Source organism: Oreochromis niloticus, linkage group LG6, assembly GCF_001858045.2.
Source record: "Oreochromis niloticus isolate F11D_XX linkage group LG6, O_niloticus_UMD_NMBU, whole genome shotgun sequence".
Taxonomy (NCBI): domain Eukaryota; kingdom Metazoa; phylum Chordata; class Actinopteri; order Cichliformes; family Cichlidae; genus Oreochromis; species Oreochromis niloticus.
The window spans coordinates 37,800,270-37,820,660 of record NC_031971.2 but is presented as its reverse complement, the minus strand read 5'-3'; the positions used below and the strand labels follow the sequence as shown (position 1 = coordinate 37,820,660).

Here is a 20,391-nt window from a genome sequence, read left to right as displayed (position 1 = left end):
CCACACTTATTTGTTCATTACACAGCGGAGCAACTCGTGTCCTGGAAACATTTCAGCTCCTCCTCGTCTGATTTACCAACTCATACCAAGTGCATGACATGCATTTATAGTATAGCTCCTGGATGAATATCATTCACATCACAGTTGATGGATTGCAGTCACTGTATGTGTGGATGTGCGCTTTTGATATCAAATATATACATACATTTCCCATCAATTGTGTTACTTAAGCCCATTTCTCAGAAAAAGGGCTATTAAAATTAATAAAACTGATCTGAACTATATTTAGAAATTAATTATTTAAACTGGATTTACAAAAAGAAAAATACACAGCATGCAGTGAGGTTCTGTTTTGATGCCTACTGTAAATTCTGTATAGACAATCATACTGTACAATACAATAATTATAGTTTTACAACTGTTTATTAATACTCCCAATTGTTTATCTACAATCTGTATAGTTTTCATATTTTTAACCATATGTATAACCTATTCATAGCCTGTACATACTTATAGTATATTCATAACATACCTTCATACCTTGTACATTGTAACATACCTATAATAGATCCATATTCTGTAATATATCTATATTATTGCTAAAGCACTTTCTGGATGGATGCTAACTGCATTTCGTTGCCTTGTACTTGTGACATGTGCAATGACAATAAAGTTGAATTCTATTCTATTCTATTCAGTTCTACATTTTGACTGTCAGCATCTTATTCTTTTTGTTGCAGTTTCTAATCCATCTATTAAAATACCGCACACTCATACAATGATGATTCTTTGGAGTTGTTATTTGCAAACATCTGCACAGACAGTATGTGAACATTAAGCTAGCCGAGAACCCAGATTGATGTTAAAGCTGAGCGAATGCTGAGCCTGAACTTCAACAGCTAACAAAGTGATGAGCAGTTAGGCTGCAGCCTCAGTTTCTACCTGCTCATGCTTCAGCAGTAGAATCACCGTGGCGATTGCTTTCAAGGGTCTTTGTGCCGTTTTTCATCTTTGCTTCGTGTTCATAACTAAATACTAAAGGAAAGATCACATGTGTCCTCATTGGGATAGCGAGTTTCACATCATTTTACGGTGAAACGTAAAAGTGATGTAACGAGTTGTGTAACAAATATTAAGTAGCATACCGCATAGATACACAAATGTTATGTTTTGCAATAACCCCAACACTGATCACAACAAAGAGGGGAAATACCTTCAACACGCAAACACATCTGACCACAGAGAATGCAATTTGCATGAATGTAATATCTTTGATATGCTGTTTAATGATGGTGGTGATTCACAAAGCGGAGCTAATGACACCCAGTGAGCATCAACGAGGAATTGAATTGATAAGTGGTATCGACAATGAAATCTTGAAGTGTCTCGGAGTGTCACTGCTGCCAGTCATACTATGCAAATATACTTGGCTGCCTGCAAGTAAATGTTTGGTGGAATTAGGGCGATAATTTACAAAAATGAAAATCATGCTGGGTTTAATAACAACTGAGTGTTTACTGAGGACATAAATCAAGTGAGCACTGCCGTCATTTTTCATAGACTTCAATACGATCCATCTTTTTACCACCAGAGGAGTCGCCCTCTGCTGACAGCCGTAAAGAATGCAGTTTTAAAGGCACTAGGAACAACAATCTTTTATATAGTTTATGATAATACAAAAATGGGGATGAGCATCTTCAGAATGTCTTTGATGCAGTGCTTTCAGTGTGATGTTAATCTGATAAATGTCTGAGTGTTGAATTATTTAGAGCTTCAGAAAGTTCAGACAGATTTTTGATCTTTCTCTTATTTTCTTTGGGAGAGATTTCTTTGAGGTTTCTGCACGTGGTTCTGCAGGGAAACACCTTCATGATCACACACATCAAGATCCCTGCTATTACAGGGAAGGTGTGCATGCATTTAAAATTAAACCCAATCTCACTCATCACTATCTATGTGATAGTGATAAAGCATTACGGCCCTGTAATTGGGTTTCATGGTCCATCTCATGCTAATTTGTGCAAAATAAAGAAACAGGGGACACCCTTTTTATCTTCTTCTTCTCTTACACACATACTTTCACCCTCTGAGGCACTTAAGGTTTATAATTTTTTCCTTTACAAGTACTTTTAATTAAATTTCAAATTTCAAGAAAGGGAGAAATTTGACACTGAAGAAGAAAACGTTGGGGAGGTGATATAATGAGACAAAGGCTGAAGTGGGAATAGGTAAGGAAAGAAATGACAGGAGCAGGGAGCTAAGAACTTTAGTGTTGATAGAGCCTAAAATAGCCTAAAATGGAAGGAGGGAAAGTGGTGTAGTGGAGGGCAGAAGAGATGTATAATGATCAACTGTCCACAGTCTGTGGCAGACTACAAGCCCCTTTAATCCAGAAAAGGCTCTTCCTCCTTTTTAATGATGCCAAGGGACAGGGAAGAATAAAGAAACCCTGTCCAACTCCGCATGGCTGAGCTTTATGGTTTATGGAGGATTTTCCTGTCTCTCATGTTAGGACAAGCTGTAATACAGTTCTCACATTTTGCTATTCCTTTACGTGTCAGTCAGTGTAAAAGTACAAGCGTAATAATTCTATACACATTCAACATAACGAGCACAAAAAGCATAACTTCAGAGACTCCAGAGGCGGAGGCTTAGATTAGCTACTGCAGGCTGTCTGGAGAATCAAGGCCATGCAAGACATTATTATAAGCTTTTCACTGTTGTGTTTTATTCAGGAAAAAAAAGATCTGTGAGTCAGAGCCTATTCAACATATCAAGATTTCATCCCCAGAGGTTTTTCTTTTTTATCCTCTACAGCAAAAAAAAAAAAAAAAAGTGCTACATATTCTACTTTTTGCAATTCAAAGTTCTGACTCTGACTTTTAAATGTGCTCAAATCCAGAATACAAGAAAACCAATAACGTGGGGTTGACCCGTTGGTCACAATTCAAATAATCTTCTTTTTTGGGGGGGAAAAAATAAAATAAAAAAGATAGACAAAAAATAAATGAAATAATAATAATAATAATAATAATAATAATAAAGCTAGAAAATGTATTTCCTTGGATAAAAAAACAAAACAAAACTAGTTACAGAGTCAGTATACCTACTGGGATCTTTTTGTAAGTACGTAAAATGAATTTATTACTTATTTCATGCGTACTCAACAGAAAAGCTTGGTTTGAGTGTGGATGTAGTGCTTGTAATGTACCGAGTGCGGTGTAGGGAAGCAATCTCCCCATCTATACCACGGATGATCTGATATCGTTGTGTTGGTGTTGTTCCCAGATCATCATGAAAATGTTGTTCCAGGTTCAACATTGCAAGTGACCAATCACACTGTCGTGACGTTATTCTTTTGCGTGCCAAGCCATTCGTGCATTTATGAAATTCCAATGTTGCAAGGACAATATCAGTTCTGCTTACCGTTTATTAAAGGGTTAGGGTCAGGGTCCGTTGATCGGCGGACAGAGGCAGTTTCTCGCAGCTTAAGTACAGTTTTTTGTTTTACGGCGGTTTTTCCCGAAGTCGCAAAAGTATGACGTCACAACATTCTGATTGGTCACTTGAAATGTTGATCCTGGAACAACATTTAGTATGATGATCTGGGAACACCACCAACACGACGATATCAGATCGTGCCTATACCACAGGGAGTATTTTCAGTAGTGCAAACGTGAACAAAGCAGCCCATTTCCTGCAGTGAGAAAGGACACGTGTGGAAAATATCCCAGTTTAGGTCTTAAAGTGTGCAATAATCTGCCACAGTCTGTCACACAGCCCAAATTATTCATGAACAAACATATTAAGTTAATATCTGCAGCATGTTAAAAATATTCTAACCTAGTTATGTTAAACTGAAATCATAAGCTAACATTTTAACAATTACATGAGAAAGGAGGCTTCACGTTCCAGCTTGGACTGCTGCTGCTGAGGTGGGTCCACTGTAAAACTACACTGTAATACATAGCTGACATTTCTGATACAGTTACAGATAAGCTGGCAGATCATCATAACACAGACTCACCAGCTTATCATTTTAAGATATGTCTTATTATTATCTGCAGCAAAGTTTACACTCGACAACCCATGATCGGAAAGTCTGGGGTTCAAATCCACTGAACGGTTACCCTGAGGGACCCCTGAACAAGGTACCGTCTGAACACGCTGCTCCCTGGGCGCTGGATTGGTGGCTGCACATTATTACCTTACTAAGAAATGTACAAAGTGATTTTTTTTTTTTTGCAGATTTGCTTTTTGTTATTTAATTAATTTTAAATTAATATTTTAAAAAAGAACAACTGTTATCAACAATCTTCACCCTCATAAATACTTAAGACTAACAGCACTACACTAGCAGGCATGTCACTTACTTGAACATTTCCCTGTCGAGTGTTTGAATATCAACATGGAAAAGGAAATAAAATCTACCCTACCCCTCTGCATCGGGTCACTCTAACAAGCAGCTGTCGTCTGCCACGAAACAGGTTTTTTGTTTTTTTTTAAATAACAGGGGTTAACTGCAGTCTCATTTAACATGGACAGTGAAGCAGAAAGGATGTTATAAAATGAGCCCATTAAAAGGGCCATCGCTACTCAGGTCGTTGATATAGATATCCCACACTGCCTTGAGACAGAGGGAAACCACAGGAGGAAAGTGAACCATTAGAGGGTAAAAGAAGGGACAGGAAAACCATTAGCTTAAGACTTGAGGGGTAGAAGGGGACACCAATTATTTATACAGACAGCTGTCCCACTAATTAGAGCAGAATAAGAGGTGCAGGTCCAGCTATTCAGAAACAATCAGGGTCACAGAGAAGGATAGTGGGGTTGACTGATAGTGGCACAGGATTTAAAGTGAAGGATTCTGGGTAGCAGCTGACGGAGTACTCTCAGTACAGCTATGTCTTAATGTGACATAACGCCTTTCTATTCTGCACTAATGACCGAAGGGGCATGAAGACAGATATCACAATCTGCTGAGTGCATAATCAGAAGAACTCGCATTTTAATTGAAGCCACTTTAGGAGAAATAATTATTAAACTGAGTAGTATGGTAATTTTCAGACCTATCAAAAGAGAAAAGAAACTTCACGCACGCTAACTGTATTGAACGCCCAATTGTTTACAATGATAAAAACACCACATATACATCACGCTCACTGAAAAACAGCTCATTACCTACAATCCATTAGTCTGGCCTAAAGCTGCTTCTCAACTTTTACTCAGCTGTTGTTAAAAAACTCAAAATTACTAGTGACTTTTTATTGCTGTATATAAACAGCACTCTCAATGGAAACTTCTCATAATTAATCATGTGTGTCACAAAACTTTTGTATGCCGGTGCAATTTCATTAAGGACATTAGTCTCAACACATGCTCTACTGGCAATGGTAGCAAACTGTAATGCTGCGGCAAAAGGCAGCTTTTTGTACAAAATATTCTGGCTTTAGGGGCTACTATCCTTGAAAGGGAAGCAAAAGTATATTGAAAGGCTAAGATAACCTTTAAGGTGACATTCATCTCCAGTGGTGCATACACGAGACTGAGCCAGAATCTGTTAGACAGCCAGAAATCTTCAACCATTAAACTATTACTTCACCAAGAGACGTGCATCTTGCAGAGAGCCTGGCGAGCTGCAAACCTTCAAGTATTTAATTTGAAGCTTAAAAAACTCATCGCACTACACAGGGACATTTGATCTTCCAACCAAAATGGTTAAGCTCTGAATCTACAGCTGTTTTCACACAGTCAGTGAACGTTTCTAGGCATTAACCAGCAGAGCTGTATGTAAAAGCACAAATGTCCAAACCAGCTCGATCATGCATTCAATGGAATTTATGTGGAGAGGTCCCCAGTACAAAGCTGCGAGCCAAGAGGCAGCCCGTCATCCACGCCAGAGGAAGAAATGAGAATGCTTCTGAAGCAGATGTGCACTAGATGTAAATTTCACATTTTTAAATCTTCCTGTGTCCGGGCCTTAAAGCCTCCTCATAAATGAATGAGGGAAAGCAGCTGGAAGCATCAAGTTGTATTTTCAGTCATTTGTGACAGCTACATGTGAGCAGGCCTTGGAGGTGGTGGGAATTCCAGTTTGGATTTTGGATGTCAAGACACAAAAATATGTATGTACCTACTTATTCATTTTAAAGGGACTGCAGAGATCGGACAAAAAAGACTCATGGACCCTAAAACGGGTCAACACAGAAAGGTTTTTAATTTGCTCCTGATCTACGAGTTGGTCTTAGAGAACAGTAAATGTGGCTTGTACTGTAAAAACAGTAATATTAGAAAGTCTGACACCTATAAAAACTCATGGATTTAACATATATGTGATTAGTGAAGAGCCCACATTTGAGGACTGACTGCAATGTGATTTGATATCTGAAAAATGTGTCTATGTTCCAAGTGTAGTATCTGCACTTTAAAATAACTAAACATGAGGCTCTCTCTTCACGACATGACTGAAGATCTTCAGCAACATCGCACGTGCATTCATCTCTATGTGGAACAACTGACTCTGTGCAAAATGCAGACTAAGGTAATTGTCATGTAAATAGACAATTCTTTGCCAGGGCAGTGAATGCAAAGATCATGCCACAGATACTTGACAGATGATGGTTACTGACAGAGACAGACCTGACTGCCAAACATTCTCGAATACTGGCCAAATATCCCCTACCCAGCTCCATCATTAGAACTAAGATGGACCCACTGGTGCAGCATTATAGCCAGTCTTTACCACAATAGCCAGGAGAGTATTGTGGTAAAGAGAGAGCAAAGGCAAACCTGTGGATTTACTGGTCAGTCTAAATTCACACCCTTACCTATGGCCATGAAGTGCACTTAACCAAAAGAATAATTTTGCAGGCTGCAAAAGTGAGCTTCATTTAAAGGTTGTCTGGGCTGAACCTTCGAGATATGATGAGGAGCATCAGAGGGGTGCTTTAGGGCACTAGGACCTTATTCAACTACGACGAGGCCTAAGGTCAGACCCAGGGAGAGGTGGAGAGATTACGTCTCTCTGCTGGCTTTTGAAGGCCTCACTGCCCCTCCCTAGACGAGCTGGAGGAGGTGGAGGCTGGGGAGAGAGAGGTCTGGGCATTATGACCTGGACCCAGTCAAGTATCAGAAAAAGAACAGATGGATGGATTTTAACATTTCACAGTGAAATATGATTATCTTAACATAGTTATTAATCACAATGATCAAACGGGTAAAATCTGTTTACTGATGCTTTTTAACCATGTTGACCATCTTTTAATCCAGGAAGGAATGCTGCAAGTTAAATGTTTGACCAAATGCACTCCATGTGAAACGCTTTTCCTCTAGAGACAATTTTGAGAGCCACTTGAAGAACAAAAGGGCTTTTGAATTTAATATTGCAGCTACGGCTGGCTGAGTAGGGCTATGTTAATAATAAAGAACAGAAACATAGACACAGGCTCTGGATCATCAGTGAGAAGGAAAAGAAGAGTGTGAGGCAGTGAAGTGACTCAAATGACTTGCAAAGTCACAAAAATGTCTTCAGGGACGACTGGTTTTTGCCATTGCTGTGCTTCGCTAAAGTAGGAATTCAAGAAGTACTACGCTGATTGGATCTGCCCACAATTTGTACCATTGTCCTTGAGCACACCCATGAACCGGTGCCTGCACTCTGTTCAGCTGGCAGGCTGTAGGACTGGCATGCACATGCCATCACAGCAGCACATTTTACATACTGCTTAAAAATATGAATGAAGGGAGCTGTATCTTTAATCTCTGTCCCCTGAGTCACATCCTGGACTCCTGTGTTGTCCCCTCCTGCTCTGCATCCTCTCTAAATGGATAATGTCAGCACAAACACATGCGCACACACACACTAGGTCATACACATTTACGCAGTCAGGATGTAATAATAATAGTCACACACTCATCATTAGTATCTGCATACACTCAAGCTCAATGAGTGCAAACACGAAGAGGTGACTCACTGTGGAGACAGCAGCATCCATTCATGACTGCTGCATGGGACACCAGTGCAGCTATCCTGTCTGTGATAGCAGGTTTTCGCAGGTAGGATGCAGGCTATCACATGAAATGACTTTCGAAAAAATCTACAGCTACATACTTTCACTTGGCCAGATTATTTTAAATGACTACACACACACACACACGTACATATGTATATACATATACACATATATAATGTATCATATATCATTTTGTGAACATATATATTTGTATTATGCATCTGCTTGTTTTCATGCTATCAACACCTTTATACACAGATCGACCACAGAAAACATGTTTGAGTAAAGGATTAATAATGATCCTAATAATTCTTATAATAGTAACATGCCCAAACAGAGAATTATACTTTTGTAAATGGCACTATAACTTAAGAATTATACCATTTATAAAAGATACTCCACTATGAACGGGAGGTGTGATGAAAAGGTTCTGAGAAGAGGTTCATAAAAATCTGAAACCTGTCTTGGTTTAAAACTTAGACCTGTCAGTAGAAGTCCCACTTTGCCTCCACGATGGGGACTCGATCTCCTCCAGTGTGTCAAAACAGAAACCCTTCTATTTGAATTTTTCTTCATTTTTGGGAAGTTGACAGTATTGCAGTGAGTGAAATCACACCAGTGGTCCAGGTGTTGAAGGCTGTGTTGGCGTGGCCAAAAAAGAAAAACCTTCTATGTTTTCAACGGGCTCTGAGACAGCACAGCGTGGCACACACAACAGTCACAGGTTAAAGCAGAAGTCCATTTTGACAGTGTGAACGTGGGGGTTGAATTCACAGTCCACAACCCCAGAAACTATTCTTCTGGATCCATCTTCTCTGAACTTTTTGACCACAAGTGGCATTTCAATCTTCCAAGAATTTATTAAAGTAGCTTTTTTCCCCTTAATTCATCATCCATCTGCAGAAAATTTATTTCTCCAGTTTCTATGTGATATAGAATTACAAATATATACTCCACTCTGTTAGCTGTCTCGTCTCTCAAGACCAAACGGGCAACAACAGGCGCTGGGTACAGGTGGATGTGGTGATGCAATTGGGACACACGCACATATCAATACATCAATGGTTACTGACACTTTAGCGTCAAATCGGACCATCAATATAGCAAAATATACAACCTTCAGATGTCTCATCTGTGGAGATCTGTGCATTAAACATCTCTGCTCTCACTTTGCCGCCTTCCTTTTAATGTAGATAAGATAGAGCAGCTTTGCTTCTGAAAAACACTTAGGAGCAGAACATGCTACTTTAAAAGGAATGATAAATTTACTTGTTTTCCAGGAACGAGCAATCAATAAAACTGAAATGCTTCACTCACCAAAAAAAAAAAACACAAAAAAAACAAAGCACTCCTCATCCCATTTCGTGTCCAACCTATAAGCTTAGCTGACAACCCTTCTGCAGTATCTAGAGTCAACCTCCTAACCATTAACACAAGATGAGTGCTGTCTCCAAACTGTCGCCTTCCTCATAAGCACACTGTCCAGATGTAATGGTAGATGTTCATATTTCTTCCAATAGGCTAATGGTTTTCTCTAGCCGGCTCCGGCAGGACTGAGTGCATGAGGGAAGTCAAGGAGAGGTAATTGGGAATGTTTCTGCCTGCCGGTATTCCCAGTACAGCTTCCCATACATGCTAGTCATCAGGAGAACTCGGATGGGTTTCAACTGATGTGAAATTCAATTCAGTTCAATTCAATTTATATAACCAAATCACAACAACAATGGCCTCGGGGTGCTTTATATATGAAGATATAGACTTCAAAGGGAATAATGTAGTGTAAGAATGGTGTTGGTTACTGAATTAGAAAGCTTCGAGAGCAACTACTGAAGCTCTATAACCACCAATTCAATAAAAGGTTGAACTAACTTTTCCTCAAACAGCCAAGTAATTTTTTTTTATTCAAAAACCAAAATGCTTATTTTGTTTGTTTTTAAAATGGGAATTTTTACCAATTTACTGAGACACCCAGTCATATGCTGAGCTTAAATACACTGTCAGCAGACAGTGAACAAACCACATCTCCCTACTGCTGGCCAAGCAAATCCATATACATCGTCATCCTCACGTGATTTGTGTTGTTTTTCTTTTTTTGCCTTGCTTTATTTTTCTCCACATGACACAACTTAACCCATGCAAGAATGGGGAACTGTTCAACTCTATCAAACACCAAACAGAGGCAAACACTGACCACAATGATGAGTGCGGCACACATGCCTCAGAGAATATATCACTTTTCACTGGTTGTTTGGCTGGAAAATTATAATTATGGTTTCGTTCACAGTGTTGAGCTGATGATGCCACTTCCACAAACTCTAGCAAACAGTGATTGCCTAAAGTCACATGGGCATGTCACTTCTGGAAATTCCCTCAGCAGCTGAACATGTCTGTGGTTCAGTTTCTGTTATTGAATGTGAAAAGGCAGCTTCCTTCCAAGGGAGACAAAAACAGCTGTTAATGTGTCATCTTTGTCCCCTTTGTTGTTCCATAGATTCAGTTACTACCTAATTGTCTTGAGCTTAATTTAAAAAATAAAATAAAATGCTGTTCAGACTGCACATTCACACTGTAAGAAAACCCCAACAATAAGATGACGCCCTAATGAGCAAGCATGTTGGCGACAGTGGGAAGGAAAAACTCCCTTTTGACAGGAAGAAATCTCCAGCAGAACCAGGCTCAGGGAGGAGTGGCCTCGAGTGAGGGCGAGTGTATGCACTTTACCCTAGTGGTTTTTAACCTTGTTGTCTTTAAGCCAAAAGGCAAACTAAGATTTCAAGAGACACCTTTTATTCATGTGTGCGCAAAATATCCCCCATTTTATTTTCGGTGCTTTCTTTTAATAGCAGCTCATTTACGTTTTTTTTGTTTGTTTGGTTTTTTTTTATATAAGAGTATAAAACTCACATTCATAGCCTTTTTAGAAACTTGCTGCTCCCATTTCAGCATAAAATAGGCCACTTTTCTCATAAAAGGCATGTTTGGTTACACGTTAGACTGCATTCCAGTTGAAGCCATAAGAAAGGCAGATTTTATTGGCACAATGGCACAGGGTGGGAGACTCTGCATATCAATACAGGATTATAAATCAGGCTCAAGTCTGAGGGTTTTTGTTGGGGTTTTTTACGACTGCTTCAACACATCTTGAGGGAACTAAACTCTAAAAATGCTCGATCCTTTAACTCCACTCAATCTTTCTTTAACTCTAAACGCAAAGCCATCTTTAAGATCGTCTATCACATTTCAGAAAGTTCCCCAAGATATTACACAACTTTTTGACTGAGTAGTATCCTCCGTGACAAACTAAAATCCTCACACTGAAAAAGTGGAACTAAATTTTTATTTTCTGGCAATGTGGCAAAATTTCCTGTGACGATTGGATAAAAATAACTTTCCCGAACACAAGAGAAGAACATTTACCGTTGCTCTGCTATTACAGAAATATATGTAGCCAATCGTAGCATTGGCATTACTTATGTAAAATATAAAAAAAGCTGGCACAACAGGTGCCCCACGGGCTCATGCTCACTATGTCATTACTAAAGGAAACCGTAATGGCCTTTTAAAAATACAACATAAGAATGTAACATAACTCAAGCCTGCAAAGTGTGTTGCATCATTAGCAGCTACACAGAAACCCTTCACTTGTGCTCGTCCTCAGCTGTGTAGCTTGGCGTTTCCAGGGTGATAAGAAAAGACTGCAAATCTAATCAAAGTAAAGTCTTTGAGGTTCAGCTCAGTGATACATTATGCAAGAGAGGGGTAGCCGAGTGGACGGCAGGGGTTCACAAGCTGTAGCCAGGAAGGAGAGCAAACCAAAGAGTGAGTAGCATGAGAGGACACCATGCAGCTAGATAAAAATACCGAACCTGTTTAGCAGCAGCAACATGTTCAGCAATTTAGAAACAATGTGCTGGCTTTGAGAAGCCCATTTGACAAGACAAGCACATCGCTTTTCATCTAGATAACAAACAACCACCAAGTCAAGAGGGGGGAGTTTCAAACTAGATTCCCAGACAAATAACAGAGAGGACAGGGAGAGAAAAAAGGGTAACGTGCACAGAGAAAATGAAAGTGAACAAGTGAGGCTTGAAAGGGAATAGCAGAGCAGACGAGGCAAACACAGAGAGAAAACTCAAAGAGAAACTGAAAACTAAGGTATCGCATAACTTCTAGTTTCTTGATGCCATGTCTATGAAACAAAAGGAGTCCTTGGTTGAATCCAGTCTGAGCTCTGTAAGATAACAAAATAAAGCCACAGTCAATAGAAGCCCAGACAGCAGAGAAAGAAAAAAAAGAAAAAGATGATGCTCAACAAAGATGGCTGACAAACATGTGGTGGTGACAGCACTGTGCAAAAGCAAAGTGAAGAATTATCAAAAAACAAAGAAGGCTGACAGTTTGCAAGCGAAGGGAAATTTAAAAAAATATTCCATTTATCTGAAGCCTATCCCAGGTGCTATAGAGCGAGAGGGCAGGGTACACTCTGGACAGTTTGCCAACCTGGCAGGGGCAATACCGAGAGACAAATAACCATGTATACCTACAGCCAATTAAGGATCACCAATTAAACTAAACCCACAAACAGTCTTTGGACTGTGGAAGCAGAAGTATGTGGAGAGAACCCATGCAGACACCGGGAGAACAATCAAACACAACATAGGAACGCCCTGGCCGGATGGGGGATTCGAACCCAGGACCTTCTTGCTGTGAGGCAACAGTGGAACCATCAGGTTGTGCAGATTCTGGTTGATGGTGGTGCAAAGCTGTTCTTAGTCAGGGGAGCAATTTATCTGTCGAAAAATATTCAATATGAATAAATTATTCAATTCAATTTTATTTATACAGCGCGAAATCACAACAACAGTCGCCTCAAGGCGCTTTAAATTGTAAGGTAGACCCTACAATAATACATACTAGAGATGGCACGATACCACTTTTTTATGTCCGATACCGATATCATAAATTTGGATATCTGCAGATACAGATATGAATCCGATATAGTGTGTTTTTTAATCAATAAAACTGTTTTTTTAATATCTTGCTGCTTTTTGTATAAGTTCATACTCAAGTTAAAACAAAACAAAACACTAAAGCTATTCTGTTATACCTGTATGTAAAAAATACACTGCACCCAAAATATTTCATAGTTCAGCAACACTGACCAATCTAATAAACTTAAACCTACTCCATCCTCCCTTTTCTGGTATTTTAAAGAGTAAGCAACCTAACTAATAGGGTTCTAAAACTCCCAGCAAAAAAATAAATAAAATAAATAAAATAAAAAAAATAGGGAACCGCCCACCCTCCACCTCATGATGCTTAATCGACATAATCAACTTTAATTTGATGCAGTGTGAAAAAAAAGCACAGAAATCGATTATTTTTCAAGAATAATTAAATAGATTCAACTGCAGACTGCACAGATGGTACCTTCCCAAAGGAAAAAGTATTATAGCTTACTAGGGTATATTAGACTTAACAGTTACTATATACAGTAATGGACTTCTATACATTTTACATCAGATTAAAACTTTGGGTGTAAGATTCGGATAATTATTTATTAAAAGCTAGACATTTTAAATGAGAATAAGAAAAAACTCCCTTTTAACAGGAAGAAACTTCCAATAGGTACAAAAACTATACAACTGCTGCCAAAAAGCACCTTTCACTTCATTCAACTATTCAAAATTCCTGCAGAGGCTGTTTAACAGGATGCCAGATAATCTGAATCCTACTATGCAAAACCCATCAACAAGCAGAAAGGATGTCTTTTCTTCATTGTAGTGCAAGGAAAGCAGACAGCACAAAAAAAGAAAGAAAAACTCAAATGAATAAAAAAAAACCTCCACAGGCGAAGAAGAATGGTAAAAACAAGAAGACAACAATAAGGATGGACACGGGAGAATCTTGATTTGAGGTGGAGTGGAAAACCAAAGGTCAGAGAGAGAGAGAGAGAGATGTTAAGGGAAGAGAGAGTGGGCTGAGTTGGTAGAGAAAGTGAGTGGGCAGCAGCCAGGACAGAGTTTGCCTTTCTCTGTGCATTTTGTGTCCATGAGGGTTAATTTAAGAGTACAGAAGCAAACAGAGAAACAGATTCGTGACAGCAGGTTGGCACAGCTAAACTCCCTGGGCAGCTCAACTGTTGCGAACACTGCTCTTACATATCAACATGATGGGGATGGGGGGATAATGGTGGGGGGGGGGGGGTGAGGGAAAAAAAATGGCTTCTCATTTGGTCTAATATTCCCCATCTCGTTTCATCCGAAATGAAGTTATTACACAATTTCTCAGTGCTGTCACAAAGCAGGTAATAACTGCAGTTTAATTGACTGCTTTGTCAACGCTTTATGTAAGGTGTGTTGGCGAAAGCTGCACTCCAGTGTGGAGCTGCAGAGCTGTGAATCCTCAGGCTGGAAAAAGGAACCGCTTTCTCACCCTCCCACTCCTCCTCCTGCACTCCTACCACCATTTGCTGCTGACCTCTCAGGTCAACCAAGCCCGAGCCTACATTCCTTCAGCTGCCGTCTCTGGGGACGTTTCTTCCTCCACCCTCCTCTTACCACACGTGTTACTTCTGAACTCTCTTACCAAACAGCCACACACTGTTGTATTTTTATTTCTACCGCCTCGTGATGCTTTTTGGCAGGCATGTAGGGTTTTAGCAACACGACAACAGGATGAATTGAATTTCGATCCTCTGTAGATACTATAGCACCAAATTTGTTTTACTGGCTCATTTTTATCTTGGTTTTTTTCAGCATGGCATCTCCACCTGAGCAAAAAGAGAAACTAAAAAGAGAAAAAAAATTCCATCTTGTTCAAACCTCGGAGGCCATGTTCACATTCTGCTACCACGTCTCAACAGAAAACAAAAAAAAAGGCCATGATCAAATCCAAAACTATATGAGCAGATTAAAGCATATTCGCAGGTGGTTTGAAATCGAATTCAAACCCAATAAGACCAAAAGCAACTCAGCTCAAGCACTCAGATCAAATTTCAAGTGTTTGCTTATTTTTTGGAGTCATTCTCCAGAGAATGGCTGTCTTTCAGGAAGAAGAACAGAGAAAAAAATATATATATAGGAGAGTAAAAGACTGCTAACACTAAACTACCATGCATGGGACGTTAATCCCCCCCAAATATTAAAATGAAAAGATAACCAGCTGAAATAACATCGTGATTTTAGTTCCTGGACAGCTTCTCGAAATGATGCCACACATCAGCACCATATAATCACTACAAGTGTCCAACCTCTTCAGTATTGGCCACAGTTTCCTACAGTTTATATACCAGATATTACCAATGTTGCAAAAAACCTTTGGGGGAAAGATCTAAACAGATCACAAGGTGAGCTGAACTTAAACTCTGATCAGATAACTTTGTCTCTAGAGATAATTGTCCGAATTTCAGGGCTTGCGGGGCTTGTTGCGAAGTCAGTGGATATCTGTGGTTTATAAAAAGCTAATAAAAAGCTTGTTTGTAGTTTACAGTTGAATGTTGGCAAAATGCAGTCCCTCTTGCTGCAACAGATGGCCCCGCCCCTCCCTGAGCCTGGTTCTGCCGGAGGTTTCTTCCTGTTAAAAGGGAGTTTTTCCTTCCTACTATCGCCTAAGTGCTTGCTCATAGGGGGTCATATGATTGTTAGGTTTTTCTCTGTATGTATTATTGTAGGGTCTACCTTGCAATATAAAGCACATTGAGGCGACTGTTGTTGTAATTTAGGGCTATATAAATAAAATTGAATTGAATTGAATTCTCCACACAATCCATGTAAAGGACCACAAGCAGACTGCAAACAAGACAGCTTAAGGTACCAAAAACTTTCACTAATCCCGCTGCTAAGGTCTTCCTCAGGAAGACTTGCATCGAGCATTTAATAGCTAGATACGTAAAGATCCATGAAGTGTACACTGAGAAAAGAACATGGCATTGTTTTTATTTTTTTGAAATATTTAATTTAAATATGCAATCATATTTTCATAACAGGTTACTTTGGACAGAAAAACACTGAGCAGTTTATGGAGTTCAACAACAGATGCATCTTCCTGCTCAACGAGCTGAACATTATAACCTCCTTGAAAGTAGGATTTATTGCTCCTTTCATGACAGACTGCTGTATCAGCTTCGCTGGCTTTAGCAGGTAAAGTGAGCGTGTCTGTCAGAGACTTCTTTCAGCTAATTCACCAACAAAAGCAGTGGTGCCAATTTGTCAGCCATAATCCAATATCAGCACATATCAGCAGCATTTATTAGAAATATTGGCCGGGGGATTAGATTTCATCCTGAAGGGGGAAAAAAAAAGCCTTTTGTGATTTAGTCAGCGTGGATCTTTATGTTTGTAAAAAGCTGAAATAAAATCTGTTAGATCAAACTTCTACAAATGCTGCGGCTTGCACCATTATGGTGATCCATGTCAGTGAATGGCAGAGCATTGTCTAAACACTGGAAACGCAGTCAGTCACTAAGATGAGATTTCCTGCTGTCATGGTGAGCACTGCTTTGTTGCTTCTTTGCTTTTTCTGTCCAAACAGAGAAAGTTTCTCTACACTTATTCTCCCATCTCTTTTGCTCCTTAGAAAATAAAAATTCTTCTTTGGGAGACTTTTACTTTGGAGGAGTGTCATGTGCTCCAATGGGTTCCCAATTTTTGGAGGAGGACAAAAGCACCAAGGAGGCTCTGGGAAAAGGACAACTGCTGCTGCTGGCATGAACGAATAAATGTATACACACATATAAACTTAGAACAGCTGAGTGTACAAAAACACATAATCCATCTATTTTTTTTTTTTAAGTATGAATTACTGTCAAGAGCATGTGGGCGTTTTGTTGGCATACTGCATATAAGACGTATAAAGGAGCTGGAAAAAGTATGTTTTCTGAAATAAACTCATATACTATCTTAATGTGTGTTCTCTACTGGCTGATTGCTTGGTTGACTGATGCTGGATTATTACAGCTATGTTGTCCATATTTCTCCAATATGAAAATCTGAGAAAGATGCATAATTTAGAAATGATGACAAAACAGAGTTTGGCTAGCGGGGAAGTTCAGACCATCAGTTTTAATACTTTTCAGTACTGTCTGCAGGACACAGAGTAACCCCACAGCTGGGCAGACAGTGGTGACCTGCAAATCTAAAGTCTGCATCTAAAAATTAAACCGACCCATCCCATCCATCAGCCACAGACCAAAGACCAAAGTTTTCCACTGACTGGCCAACCGGTCTCATACGAGTTGATTCGCTATAACTCTTTACTGCAGCTATTGCATCACTGCAGACTACAAGAACTGTGGCAGTTCATCATGCTGCTAACTCTGCAGGCAGGAATCTCCCAGTGTGGCATCTGCTGTTTATTTGTTTTCAGAGCTCTGAGATGCACACATAGAGTTATTTCCCATTTCTCCCTTTTTTGCTTACAGAAATTTCAGTAAAAGTAAATATGGTTAAACATTTATTAGCAACAACTTGAAAAAGAACTAACATTTTGGAGGCCTACACACATCACAGCCCTACACAGGCACGGAGAAAGCTGTAGACCAAGTGGGATACTCTGCGAGTCATTTTCAGTTGGGTTTTATTTGCATTTAAAAAAGTAAAGTAAGTCTGAACACTTTCTTTTGAGCTTATTTGAGTAAAACTGGAAGAAGGTCCTGTAAGCTGACGTAGTTGTGAGAAAGTGTCCAAGTTATTAAAGGTTGGTGTAATTTAATTAACGCACATTAAAAAAAAAACTATCTAAGAAAAGTAGGAATAATAAATATGCATGATGTCAACTGTAGTTCTTAGGAAGAAAATCTGAATCAGCACCTCAGGAAAAAGAAAATCCAGACTCAGTTTTCTTAGACACTGAATGAGTCAAAGAGAACTTTAAACAGCCTCTAAACTGTCGCTTTCACATGTAATGTCAGACTGAGCCCATGTGACAACAGAGCAGAAGAGAGTCCAGAGATTTCACAATAGCAAGGGGTCATCAGGTGTGTGCTCCCTCCTGTATGCTCTACCCCAGTACTGACACAGAGTCGCCTGTTTTGTACAATGTGTGAGAAACTTTAAACCTGATTCTTCCACCGGTGTCTGAAATGTATGAAAACAGCTTTGCACGCTCTAAATTAGACCCAGGAACATTAAATTAGGAATTACTGTTAACACAACAGCTGAACATCTTCTCATCGGTGTTGTGCACGGTGAAATGTTTTTGTCTGAAAACTTGATGAACAAGCTGATGTTTAAGTTCCCAGAGCTTTAAGCAAAGATCAGTCAAATCAATACCAGAGTACCAGGAGGTGGTGGAGGAGTCATCGATCTAATATTCAAAGAGTTTACTGAGAGGTTATTGCTTATTGAAAGGTAGGTGATTGTTCAGTTCAAAGAACAGAAAAGTGCAAATGGTTTGATGGATGCCAAAATCAGTCAATGATGATATTATTTTAATTTATTTTGATTCATTATCTAATTCAATCCTGAACAGAAGAGGTGTGAATCTGCGTCTTTGGTCACAGTGTTGGTTAAAGACTCACCCTGGGTTGCCAGTTTTCATACTGCTTCTGCAGGTTGGCCCCGATGGTCTCCAGGGCCTTCTGTGGACTCATCGACAGAGGATCTGGGAAGCAAACACAAGAGTGTAAACACACTGCAATTAACACAGACACACAGACACACACACGGCAAAGAAAATAACCATAACTGAGCAAAACCACACAAGTCGATGTAGAACTAACAAACCAGCCATATAATTACTGCTTTAACATTTAGTGATTAAGAATTCAGCCACGCCACGAGTACAAAGAGAAGTTGTTGGAAGTTCTTTTCAGCATCAAAGGGACATTTCTTATTAAATCTGAAGCGGAGTATGGAAAAATAGCAGCAGCCGCTAAGGTTGAAATATTGATGAGAGTAAATCAATACGGCATGAAGAAAAGCAGAATATAGATAAAGGACAGATCAAATTCTGCTCAGCGGGAAAAAAAAGATGTATTAGTAGGTTTTCAGGGGATAGTGATATGCAGAGAATGAAATCATTATTGTTCTGATCAATGAGGACTATTCACATTAGGTTACAACACGACAACGCCCGCATTATTTTACATTATGTCTAATGCACATAATATATTTACAAATCATATTTAATATTTTGTTTAGAAATGACAAAAAATAAGAAAGAATTCGACTTTTCAGATTTGAATATTTGAAATGTATTGATCATAAAATCCTTTTCATTCAATGTTTGCACTTTGAATGTATCTTTAATGACTTAATATATTAGCAACATGCTAACAGGGCCAACTCCTCTGGTTTAAAAACAAAGATCAACTGTATTAAAGTCTAAGGGGAAAAGACCCCTGCACTTATTTGAACACTTCCATGAGGACTTTATGGTCTCATTACAAACATTATTTACTAGAACATAATGTTCATTTTGTAAATTGTGGTCCCATTAGAGCAAAAAAAAAGTCAAGAAAACATGGTCTGTTTAGCATGTGGCTACTTAGAGATGAACAAGTCAGTGCCGCATGAGCGCACATCGTCCCCAGATTGTCGTCCAGAACCACCGTTCACTTGTCACTTGTCACTAACAGCGCGACATCATAAAAGCTCAGCTCATCATTAACCAGCTATTAGGTGCTCTATGATTACAAGGCCTTGCTCTCTCATCTCGGGTTCAATCCCATCTGTGCCTACTTGGTGAGTGCTCAGTAATATCGTCTCTGAACCTGATGAACATGCATCTTGCAACATAATGCTTCTGTTTATACTGCATACACTGGCATCGCAATTTCCTGCTATGGTGCAAAGTGAAAGGCGGTTTCCACAAAACCACACACACACCAGTGAAAGAAAAAGCAGATGTGAGGTTTTTGTTTTGCCCCCCCCTCCCAATCTGCATGTGGCTCAAGCATCCAGATGAACACTCGAGTGCATTTTAGGACGTCATCCCAGCCTTTAACATTTCATACACCCAAATGGCTTCTCACAAGCAGAGTGGCAGGTCTATAGAGCGACAGCGTCCTCAGAAGCCACTGAAAAACTTTCAGAAACTTTAAGAGCTGTGTTTCCTCTTTAATGTGCTTGCCTGACTCCTAACAGTCAGTGAATCCCAGGGGAGCTAAACAATGTTTTTTGAGGTTCCCATTCAATGGAGACGGTTGTGTTTTTGTTCTATGTCACATTATGTGGTTCCGGTGAGGGCAGACTGCTTCATCCCGATGTGACAGAGACCTTATGAATTTAGCTCCCACGGGAAAGCTTGAGAATATCCCTGAAGTGAAAGTTCAAGCTTTAGTGTCATGTAAAAGTCATGGTGCTCAGTAGTGCTGAACACCACAACACTGCCTTGCTCTTTGAACCAAAATTATTTTTCACCCCAAAAAGGAAGAAGT

General features: G+C 39.5%; 1 protein-coding gene across 5 annotated transcripts in view; it reads right to left on the bottom strand.

The window, feature by feature from the left end:
* The window catches only part of rptor (regulatory associated protein of MTOR, complex 1), a 188,051-nt gene that overhangs the window by 141,233 nt on the left and 26,427 nt on the right, over positions 1-20,391 (bottom strand). For all 5 annotated transcript variants that reach the window (XM_025908055.1, XM_005470097.4, XM_003447979.5 and 2 more), the window contains one exon: positions 18,532-18,614. In XM_025908055.1, the coding sequence (XP_025763840.1) occupies positions 18,532-18,614 (83 nt within the window). The remainder of the gene's footprint in view (positions 1-18,531; positions 18,615-20,391) is intronic.